The 12,454-nt window shown below is 30.5% G+C and overlaps 1 protein-coding gene across 1 annotated transcript; it reads left to right on the top strand.

Moving 5' to 3' along the window:
* The first annotated feature begins 2,897 nt into the window (after positions 1 to 2,897).
* LOC132755224 (uncharacterized) lies at positions 2,898 to 6,441 on the top strand. Its single transcript, XM_060746042.1, has 3 exons — positions 2,898 to 3,307; positions 5,439 to 5,574; positions 6,191 to 6,441. The coding sequence occupies exons 1-3, from the start codon at positions 2,992 to 2,994 to the stop codon at positions 6,354 to 6,356; spliced, it is 618 nt and encodes a 205-aa protein (XP_060602025.1). The 5' UTR covers positions 2,898 to 2,991; the 3' UTR covers positions 6,357 to 6,441.
* The last annotated feature ends 6,013 nt before the right edge of the window (positions 6,442 to 12,454 follow it).

Here is a 12,454-nt window from a genome sequence, read left to right as displayed (position 1 = left end):
TATTTATTCATTTATATATTTATTAATTTTCTTTTTCGACTGAAGAGATGGTCTATAGGTGCATGGTATAAAAAAATATCAACATACATGTACTTGCGGATCACTTCCATTAAACATTCTATATTTAAAGGGACTCCACTGAGGGGATTTTACATTACAGGACTGGGAATAATTTTTCGACATAAATTTTCAATTTCTTGTAGATCTATGCCAAAAACTTGTGTGGAAAATTTCAGATCATTCGCTCACTCAGTTTTTTCCAGAATAATAATCCTTATTGTGAAAAATGATCCAAAATTGAAAAGCCTTTCAACACCTTTCAAATCGGGCTAAGAATAACACAAAAATAAGATTTTCAATCTATTTCTCAGTATATTTTTAAATTATCTTTTGCGTATCTTTCTATTTCAAGTATACCAGGTGATCTATGTATGAAATTTAAATTTTGTGCTTTATGCTTTTAAACCTCATTGGTGTTCCTTTAATTCTATGTATTATACGCTTCCTAAGCAGCTAATTGAGGGTATTACTTTATTCAAAGGAATTTTAATTTGCTTGATTTATATAGCATTAATTGCTAATAGAAGTGATACAATGCAGTTAGATTATTTTAGACATGTAAAACAGACTGCACAGAGTGTGAATGCTATTGTTAAAACGTTATTGAAAAAACCTATGTCATAACTTCTGGAAAATTTAGACTGTACCACTGTACATGAACAAACATTTTTTAAAGAAAAAAAAAACATAAATTGTTTAAGTAACTTTTGAAAAAAGAGACATTCCAACACCATGAAGTATAATGTTAGATGAATGTCATTTTTTAGATTTGGTCAATAAAAATGTTCATGTACGTAATTACTGAAGATTTTACTAATTGTTTTCTTTATTACTAAAAGCGCCAAATTACAGTCTCAATAATACGTTTTGGGTACTGTGCTAACAAAATAATCGGCTAAAGTAATGGTTTAATTGACTTTTATTACATATATCGTATGTTCTGAAACAGGCTTTCATTACTATTGTGTCATCATACTTATTACCGAAATAGACACCCCTTCTTGTTTTGAGATAAGCACATGTATTGTTAAGTTTTGGTTTAGAACTGTTGAGAATCCAGATTCAATGTTGTATCAACTTGTTAACACAATTGCTCCTCCAGTGCTTTCAGTGCTTTGATTGTATAAACTTATGACGAAGATTAGCACATGTATTGTTAAGTTTTTGGTTTATAACTGTTGAGAATCCTGATTCATTTTTGTATCAACTTGTTAACACAATTGCTCCTCCAGTGCTTTCAGTGCTTTGATTGTATAAACTTATGATGATGACGGAAAGTAACAATCGATTTGTTGATAAATGGACCAATGATGTAAAATGTATCTTACAAGACTTAGGTATTTTTTTTATTTATTTGATAATCCTCATGCTATTTTTCTTAAGTCTCTTATCCAACGCATACATGTATATGATCAATATTATAAACAATGGTTTTCTGAAGTTAATAATTCCACTAAAGTCGATCGGTACAGAATGATTTAAAGTACGTTTGAAAGAGGCTCGTCTTTCGTTCTTATCCTTTTCCATTTTGTAAATATATTTTGTTTATTGATTACTTGTATGTACATTATATATACTTTTGGGAATAAATATGTTTTAACCAAAAGTAAGTTTTATATGTTTCTGCTCATAAGTTAATTTATTCAAAATTTTAATTGACCCATTTGTAATATTTTAAGATAAGTAAAAATTGATATGGTTTTTTGCATGTATTACCTTATACGTTGGTTGCTGACTTTCACATCAATGTCAACATATTAGTTCATTTATTTCTTTTTTTCATATACATTTTTTTGAAAGGGAGACATTGCTTCATAAGTATATAAATAGAGGATATTTAAGATTTTTTTCCCTATAAATACGGGATTTATTTTCATCTAGTGGTATGAAAATAAATATTTCATAAGGGCTGCAGCCACGAGTGAAATATGATAATTTTCATACCACTGAATGAAAATAAATCCTGTATTTATAGAAAAAAAGAGTTTTTTTGTTTCTTAAATACCTTTTTTTAATGATATTACAATTTAAAAGACTTCACTTAAAAATGTGTGTATTGGCTGAATTAAGAAGAAAATTGTCCGGCAAAGCATCAGTGAAAATACGGAAAATATGTTTCACTGCAATGAAAAAAAAACATTACAACGAAAATACGGAAAATGAAAATACACATTTTATTTCATTTATATTTCTCAAAATTTCATTTGTAAGTACATAATAAATTCTAATTTTCTGTAATCTGACATGTTATGCTAAAATATTTGTTCTGCTATTCAACAACCGTTGAATTAAAAAAAGTTTTGTATCATTGTTTTTTTTTATAAGCAACCTAAGAAGTAAACAAAAGATGAACTGGTTACTATTTTAGATACAATGATATTTAGAAAGGAAATTAAAAATAACAAAATTCATCATTTTTAATATATATTATACATTTGTGCACATCTTCTCAACTTTCTATCAATATTTTGAATTTTCAAAATCTCTATAGAAAACAATGAACGTTGTCAATTTTTCGGTGAACAATAAATAAGTTTGATACAAAAATACATTAGGAGAGAAACACATCGAGGGCACAAATTGGATTAATTCAATGCAGGAGAAAACAAGTTCTTTTATCTGGTCATGTCGGTATCGTAAGCAAACAATTTCTTAATTAAAATGTATTGAAGTAACGTATCTCTTGGAACACTGGTCATACGACAAAGATAATGTTTCAATATTATCACATATTGACATCTTTATTCAACGTTCATAGCCATGAAATTAATTCATTTAGTCGTTTCCTTCTCCAATATTCACTTTTCTTAAACCGGCATCAGATTTCACCTCGGACTTGTAAATTAAAGTCCGTGATTTTCACTGTTATTTCACTAAAATAAGTACGAAAAGTGTTTCCATTCCAATATTAGCAAGAAATTATTTCTTAAAATGAATACTTATTTTATTTTAGTCAGCCTGTTAATTTGTGTGCATGCTTTATCTGTATATTCGTCAGAAGGTGGAAATGTTCAAGGACGATACTTTTTTCGGGCCGGAAGCGTCGCCATTTTAGGAGACGAGTTCCGCAGTAAATCTGGAACTGTTTCACGATTTGACTGTCTGAGGAGATGTCTGGACTGTCACGCTGTAATGTTTAATGAAATCACGAAAGTGTGTCGTCATTACATACAACAAAACAGCACTCTTGTGCCGGCAGATGGCGACCAATCCAGTGATCATTTATGGATAAGCGAGCATATGAAAAGTAAGTTCATTTTTTCCTTCTATTTTAATTAGCAAACATTTAAATAGAATTTACCAAGCATGGTCAGTATGTCGTGTCAAGTTGAAACAATATTCTACATTGACATTTATTTGTGAATATTGATTGTTTGTTAACTTGTTTGTTATTTTACTAATTATCTCTATAAATTACAACAAAAAATGTACTCTAGAACAAAACTGTTTTTCTTCATAAATTGTATTTTGCGCTTTTGCATAGGCCTGCTTCATTTTTAATACCGAAAAGAAGCATTTCAGTTATAACAAATGTAGTCTCAACAACAGAAGATTGTAATTTAAAAATCTGCATCAATAAAGAAAATAATCAACAACATGGTATAAAGTCGATTCTTCTTTTCTTGTGGTATATTTTTCAACTTGGACTTAAAATAGGTCACTATTTTCACGTTCTTGATATGCGCACCAAGTTCCTTGTTATTTTTAACAATTACGTTGTTGCAGGGGCTTTTGTTATAAATATAGCTCTGTGGTTGTTGTAAATATATGAAATTACTTTCAATTTTTCACTACATTATAAATTTGTTGCAGCTTTTATTACGTGTATAAGCAAGGTTGATCGGGTTTGTTAACTGCTAATTTTTACTATTCTACATTATATTTATATGAATCTGTTAAAAAAATACTTATAGTATACATATATGTACATGTATACTGCTTCATGCCTCCAGATGAGCGAAAATTGTTAAGACAAATCAAACTTGAGAAAATTTTACTAAGATAAGAAAAGTAAAATGAATCAAGATTCAAGTAATAATTTACATGTTATGTGCGATTTATGACTGATTTTCAGTTTAAATTACTGCGTAACTAACGCAGTAATTTCTATTTTTGCATATTTTGACCTTTTTTTTGGTAATTAACATCAAAGTGCTGTTTGCAATGTGTAAATTATTGTCTTTGTTCATTTCACAATATTTTATTTTTATATACATTTTCAAAATTTTTATGAAAATTAGCATAAATTTTGAGGCATGATGCTTCCATATTATATTTTGATTTTTGTATTTTCTGATCGCAGATCAGATAATACATAGCTAACATCCACGGTCTAACACAAAATTTCCTAACAGTCCTAACAACGCAAATTAGTTCTCACTCAAAACTGCTTAAAAACCATCAATTTAAAAGAGAGAACAATTTTTTGTTACAAGTGTCCAACAAATTACTACACCTTCAAACTTTTAAAGTAGCGTTGGCTTATAGAGTTGTCAATAAATGCACACTCACAAATTACGCGGATGAATATGATTTTAATCAATGAAAATTCTATTTTTAGCGATGTCGATTACCCTGGGATATCCCAGATTACCGAATACTACACAAATAAATCTGACTGCCGAGTAGTTGAATATATAGTTTCTACATGTTGGACTGTTTGGGCGAGGAGATTTTCGCTAAATTATTTACTTCAAATTTAAACAACAGGTTTACCCTGAACAAAATACCTCGAAATTACCCTAACCCGAAATGCAATGGAAATTCTAAATTTAGAATGACTTAATTTTATTCAGCTTTTGATTTTAAAACTTCTCCGTGGTGCAAGGGTAACGCGCTCGTTTGATATGTGAGAGGTCAAATCCCAGTCGAGTCAACATTTTTTTAATTCTTTTTTTTTAGTGTCTTTGTTAAGGAAATAGCCACGATATGCAAGGATAAAGTGTGGCTATCATAAAAAATGAACATAAATTATTTTTTGATGCAACTCTAGTTATGCAAAATTCCGTATGTATCAAACTCTGGTGCCCTGCAAGATGACTTATAGTACATAAAAATAAACTTATGCAGGAAAACACATACAGATATACAGTACGATTTAGATTGCAGGGATCAGAAAATACCACAGAGCTTGCAGCCCTTTGATTGTATTATTCAGGTAACTGACTCTGTATTGAATAGTAACAACAAAATAATATGAGCCGCGTCACGACAAAACCAGCATCCGCGCAGTCTGATCAGGATCCATGCTGTTCGCTTACAAACCCTATAGCAAGTTGAGAAACTGATAGCGAACAGCATGGATCCTGATCAGACTGTTGGTTTTGTCATGACGCGGCTCATATATAACTAATAATCTATTTTTACCGTCTGGACAGTATCCGCTGTCAAGTTCAGTGATTCCAGATTAATGACGTTTGGCGAGGCCGAGGAGCTCTGTCAGTCACTTGATGGTCGCCTAGCAACACACAGGGAGTTGTCAAATATCAGAGATGAAGGCTACCATCTTTGTTGGTTTGTATATAAAAAAAATATACGTGATATTTTTATCACTTGATTGTTGCCATTGACATACCTGAATTTGTTTTGAAAAATTGAATGGGGGGGGTCGTTCGATCAGGACAATTACTTGAGATAGGCCTAATGGTGGACAAAGGAGTAGCTCAACTGGCCCGACCCCCACTCACCCAACGCTGTGCAAATTTGAATTGCATGTCCATTTGAAGTCAGTGCCTCTGCTATTTGAAAATACACCACTGCGCTGATTTAGCACTGACTGAAAGCCGATATGGTTTTGAGCTTTTTAGTACAACACCTCAGTCACACCTTTGCCCTTTGGCGCCGAAATTTGTACGGCTATAAGAATATAAACCGGGTATCAATCTGTTAGAAATCTTTCGTATGCTTTCAAAATACTCTTCGTTTATTTTTTGTCCCAGTTAATCTTAGAAAGAATTTCAAATTTTATGGGATTTAAAAAAAAAATTCTAGGGGTAGGGCCTAGTGCATTTTTTACATTGGCTAAGAAGGAAAAATTAAACTAGCGCAGAGAATTTTCTTTAACTTGCATGATTAATTTATTTTAATCACGATGCAAAGATTAATAAATGTTAAATATTTTGTGTTACAGCTGCGGTTGGTTGAGTGACACAACATCACGAGCACCTCTATATTACAGTGACCCCGGATGTGACGTCAGTCAGTCACCTGGACTACACACGTGCAAAATTGTGGTTGATGGCAAACGAGTGTACAAGACGCACTATGATGCTGCTTACTGTATATTTACAGCTTAATATTTATGCATATCTATATTTACATATGTAAAACGGGAAAACGTTTAAAAGTTTGAAGGAAAAACAAGCATGTATGGTCATGTAACATGGTTTAATATTTCCTAAAATTCCCAAGGCCTGGCTGACAGAAATAAACTTAAGCTTCATGCAAGCAGAAAAATAATTTCTGCTAAGTTTCATCATTTTGGCCTTGTGGTTTTAAGAAAGATGTTATTTTACATAAATTGCTGACAGACGGACGACAAACATACGGACGACGGACGGACAACGATCCTAAAAGCTCAAGCTGTACTGCATGAAAACTTGAAAAGTACACTATCTAGAAATAATTTTACAAAGGTTTAAAGGAAGGTTGTTACTTAGCAACATATGAACACTTCATCTTCATTTTTTTTATGTTTTGGGCCATTGAACCTCAGTGGAGTTCCTTTAATGTAATATTCCTCAAACTGGTTTACAAATGCATTCAGTATGAAACAAAAGGACAAACAAAATGAATATTATTCTTTTATTTCATGTTAAAATCAGAAAAAATACAAAATATTTCATGATTAAAACCCCTATATCTATACAAGGGCTTTTTGTTTTGTTTAACATGTACATATTTATCTATTTACTGTTAATAACCAATGTACGTAAATCATGAATATGTCTGTATATAGGGAGGCTAAATATCTACAGTATAATAATGATCCTCATATACATCATCAGGTAATTGGCAATTATTGTAATAAAAATTGACAATTTCTGTTAAAATTACATGTCTCAAGGGTCGGATACTGTTTGTGCATATTTTCTGACATTTTGTTCATTTTGTTTATTTTGACAGCTTGTGACCATAAAAAGAATGTATATGGTAGAAATTAAAGCATCCTGACATAAGAAATCAGATTTTCATTTTATTTTTATTTTTTTGGGGGGGTGGGGGAGTGGGGGGGTTTACATGACACCAACATAGTAAATGGCAGCTTTACTGGTGGAGGAAGACCTTTCATTATTTCAGGCACAAACTGGCATCTGAGTAGAATCGCTAACGTTCTATAAGGTACCTAGACAGCTTCCTCAAATGAAAGAACCCCAAGTCCCCCCCCCCCCAAAAAAAAAACCATAGCAGTGAACGGCAAGTGTTTTGACATCAATGACCCTAACCACTTTGCCACAGATACCACTAAATAAGAATTCATTAAGTTTCATGTTATGTACTAGTACTTTGCAAAACATGCATACCACATTGCACATGTACTTGTTATTTGTTGCTGGTGTTGGGTTTTTGTGTCAGACCAACACTGTTAAAATCATGTATCATCACTGATTTACGAGCAAAGTAGGAACTAAGGGGCCCCTCCATTTATTATACCAAACATATGCTGCTAGCACAAGAGTAAAACTTTGATTTTGTACAATATTTGTTTAGTAAATCCAACAGAAAATGCCAATATTTATTCATTTTTTACCACTACCTGAATATTAACCAATCACAATGGGCAATCACCACTTATAATCATAATAATGAAAATGATTATCATGCACAATGATGATGATAATGATGATAACTGATGATGATAATGATGATGTCATGATGATGATGATAATCTTATAACCAATTAAGGACATTCAGCTAAGTGTGAATGAAAGATTTATATAGACCAAATTAAACTGCAAAATTAGACATATACTACAATTTTCATAGACGAATATACAGAGTATGAAAACTGCCCTTGAAATAAGCAATAAAAAAATCAAATTCAAGGACATACAACGCGATCTCGTGATTGGTGATCCGCCAATTTTGTTTTCGCCAAAAAATGTTACTTTTTTTCATATTCAAAAATCATATAAAAATTCTACTAAGCAGTTTTCATTAGGCCTATATTTGTCTGTATGAAATATGTAGCATAAAGCCTTTAAACATATATTGTGTGCAAATCAAAGCTTGAGAGTACAGCTAAAATTGTGCAAAAAAAAATATTTGAAATATATATGTTAAAAATATATAGACTAACATGGAGCTCAACTGATACCAAAATTTGCATAAAAAATATGGAGTTCCATCATATTCTTACATAAACTGATTGAAACAATTGAAATGGCAAAATATGTAAACGATAAAGAAGAGGAATACTCAGTATTCAATTGAAATTCATTTTGTTTTTCTCTCACCTTTTTTGTGCAACTCTTTGCCTGATTTGAATGTAAACACTTTTAAATTTTTTGTCATTCTGTACAATTAAATTTATTATAATTTTTGGAACAGAAAAGAGTAAGCGTATTGCCTAAATGTCCTCAAATTTTGTACACCAAGTTGTTAGTTCAGACTTTCATCAAATTGTACACATTTCTCAAAAAAAAAAAATAAAAAATTTCCAGTTCCTTTCTGTCAAAAAAAGTTCAGTGGAGTCCCTTTTATGAAATATTCAACTGTTCACATTATATGTAAAGTATGACTAAAGTTACTATTCATATCATACTTTATTGCTTAGCAATTTAATCAGTTTCTGATCAAATTAAAGAATCTTCAATAAAGAGGTACATAATATACCTTTTTAGAGTTTCAAATCAACTTCTAGCTGAACTTAAGCATACTGCCTCAAACTACAGTACATGCATTTAACAAACTGTAAAAATAATATATGATTCTTAATATGAATCTATTAAAAAGACTAAAAAATTCAATCCAATTCAAATTTCACTTAAGTTTTTCACACATCTTAACTTGAAAAGCTTTATATAGAAAGAAGTTCAACATTAAACCTTAACCAATGAACCATTTATAAAAGCTGATAACATTCTACTAAAGGTCAATAATGCCAAGATCTTACAGTGGCAAACGAGAACAAGATTTTGACGAGACTGGGCAAAGTGAAAAAAATCATTTTCAGCAATTTCATTTTTGTCACAAAAACTTACTTTTTGTGACCTTTTTATTTGATAATGAATAAATCTAATCTTATGTAAAATAAGTTAATACACATCAGAGACGGGATGAAAAGTGAAGCCCATTGGGCCATTGGTCATTTAACAGACCACCAACAGGCCTGAAAAAGATAATCTACCCAGAATGAATACCTACACAGCCTTCTCTACAGTTTTTTTTTATTAACTTCTTAATAATATAAATACAATTCATTCTTCCATTATAGTACAATACAGTACTGACAACTTGATAATTAAGTTCAACTGTATTCAAGAACAAAATTTTGCAAGGCAATGACTAAGGTGGGTAACAGATATGCAACATAATTACTCGGGGTATCTTTAATCATGTGGCCAAACCACAGGGTTTTAACGACATGTCACAAGCATTGGCAATTCTGTATGTTTATGTCTTTTCCCTAACAAATAAAATGAGAAACTCTTGAGAGGCAGTATATTTTAATGAAAAATGTTATCACTAAAGAAAATAAAGTTTTTTGAAAAGTTCTAAAATTTACTTAACAAATTCCAATGTTTGATGGGATACAACTTAAGTTTACAGAAAGTTCAATGCCTGCCTAATCTAATGGGGAAAATTTTTTAAGCTATCAATAATATATTTAATAACTGAGCTATGAAAAAAAAAGAGAATTTTACGATGAAGTCATACCATGAATAAAGTTTGTAATGAGTTATTTATTGATGTAAATGTTTTGGGAAGCCAGTTTTAAGTCTTTGGAAAACGCACATTTAGTACTCTAGACTAGGTAAAGAACAGATTACAAGCTAAAAATGCATTTTTATTCCGAAATATAAAAAGTTACTGGTACAACATATCAACTTTCCTGATACATGTAGTTTCTTCAAGTGGCTTATTAAGACTTAATTCATTATTAAGACCAATTCACCATTTAGACCACAAGTTTTTTATTCACTATTAAAACCCAACACAATTAAACCAAAGGGGCTTATAAAAATTTAAAGACCAATTCATTTTTAGACAAATACTTATTCATTATTTAAGCCCAATTAATTTTTAAGCCAAAGGGCTTTTTTACTATAAGCCCCAATTTCCCTATTAGGACCATTGGTTTAATAGAGATAATTTACTGTAGTTTCTTTTGAGATATGTTGTGTTTTTTTTTAAATCTTTTTATAAAATTGTTAATAATGAAACCTATTAGAACATTTTTTTTCTTTAAGCCAGAAAAAGAGGAACAAAATTTCAATGCTTAATTTGTTGGAAAAATTACGTTTATCCCCCAGCGACCTTTGTCTTAAAGTGTCATTTTTCAAGAAATTTGAAAATTTGTCTAAAATTTATCAAAAACTCATAAAAGGCAAATTGTCTTTAAGGTCAAATAACAGGTCAAACTTGCCATCTAAAACTGCAAATTTGTCTTAATTAATGAGTCAGTACCTGGAATTCGAAAATTCTCCTTTTTAAAGGTTTTCTGACCAACAATTTTGTATAAGTGCTAAGTTTTCTCTTCATGGGGCTGAATTACCTAGAAATATAAAAACTTTGTCTTTATTGATCTTTATTAAGACTTTATAATCTTTGGGTTAATTTTGGGTTAATTACTAGAAATAAAGAAATGTGTTTGTATTATACATTATTATACATAACCAAAAACATCTTTAATGGTTAATAAACTAAACAATTGGCTACCAATGTATGAAAGATTACATGATGATTTTTTCAAAAGTATAATGCATATTTTTGTAGTCACAGTAACAAAAATAACGATCTCTGACTCCGCTTATGTAGATCCACTATACACTATATATATACTTATATATATAATAATAATAATATATGACAAAAATTTATATACAATAAATTACAAATCAGTTCAAAAAAATAAAAACTGTTTCATAAAGTGAAGGTTAAAACCATGGTAAAAACAGAGTAACATATTAAGATGCCTCTAAAGAAACAGGGGGGTAGGGTGGTGGTGGGGGGTGTGAATATCAAAAAATGATATGACGATAATGATGCTAAACAAAGAACATTAACACAGCAAAAGTCAGGATTTATAACAAATCAAGTCATAGATGCATAATCTATAAGTCTTTAATATGCACAAAACCTTGAATTTTACTCTCTCTTTTTTTTTCTTTTTAAAAATGAAGAACAAAAAATACTCTTGAAAATTTCACTTCATAGTGATAATTATATAATATTCATTTATTTTTAACACAACACACATATTACTTTTTTGTGTATTAATTAAATTTTGTGTAACAAAGAATGTTCTAATAAGAAAGTAACTGGCAGAAGAAACGACACACAATGACAGTAAGTAACTTTATCATTTTGTACTCTTTCTGAACCTTTAACTTATGTATTGGAAACTAAATTGATTATATATGCATTCCCATAAAGCTCTAAAAATAACCAAGTGGACAAAAGCTAACCACAGTCCATCTGTCACAAGGTTCAGTAATGTTACCTTTTTCTATCTTCTTTTGTTAAAAAAAATCATCAAAATAATACTGCTTTCGCATTTCATTAGCTGCATAAAGGTTTTTTTTATATAAAATAATGATGCTAGCTTACTGTATAATTCATTGTCAACAGTGAGATATAAATTATATCACTCACTGTTATTCATTGCTTTGCATGAAATTAAGGAAATCTTTGAATAATTTATTCATCATTCAATACAAACAAATATATTCAATTAATTGCCAGAATTTTTTTTTTTTCTTGAAAATTTCTTTTGGTGGATTAAAAAAAAAAAAATTATATTAAAAAAAAAAATCAGGGAGGGAGTCATGGTTATTGCATTGCTGGATTTTAAAAAAGATAAATTTATTTATCACTCTAAAATTTCTTTACATAGCATCATTACAGTAGACATATGACCGTGCCCGACAAAACCCAAAAAATTAAAGCCCTTTTGGACCACAATTTGGGGTCCCGGGCCAGGGTGAAAACCACTTTCGTAGGACTGGTTTTTCACCCGTTTTCCCCTTTTTATAGGGTTTTGTTGCGCGCAGGATCCTTTTCAACGCATCATTTTGGTTTTGTCTGGCGGGTCAATTTTTTCATATTATAGTAAAATAAAAGAGAATTTTAGTATTAGATTAAGGTGTAAATGGTGCAAATTACTCTGCTCAATCAAAGCAGGTCCTCTGTCTTTCAACTATATACAATGCAAATGGAGTTAATGCCCTCT

This window comes from Ruditapes philippinarum, unplaced genomic scaffold (assembly GCF_026571515.1).
Source record: "Ruditapes philippinarum isolate M1 unplaced genomic scaffold, ASM2657151v2 ctg3107_1_1_1_1, whole genome shotgun sequence".
Classification (NCBI taxonomy): Eukaryota; Metazoa; Mollusca; class Bivalvia; order Venerida; family Veneridae; genus Ruditapes; species Ruditapes philippinarum.
This window is presented reverse-complemented; position numbering and strand designations above follow the sequence as displayed.

What these genes read in the sequence shown, in the direction of transcription:
- LOC132755224 (XM_060746042.1), top strand. Translation starts at nt 2,992, where the DNA reads ATGAATACTTATTTTATTTTAGTCAGCCTGTTAATTTGTGTGCATGCT. An exon ending in GATAAGCGAGCATATGAAAA is followed by an intron (nt 3,308 to 5,438) that starts GTAAGTTCATTT and finishes CCGTCTGGACAG; the next exon opens with TATCCGCTGTCAAGTTCAGT. An exon ending in GAAGGCTACCATCTTTGTTG is followed by an intron (nt 5,575 to 6,190) that starts GTTTGTATATAA and finishes TTTGTGTTACAG; the next exon opens with CTGCGGTTGGTTGAGTGACA.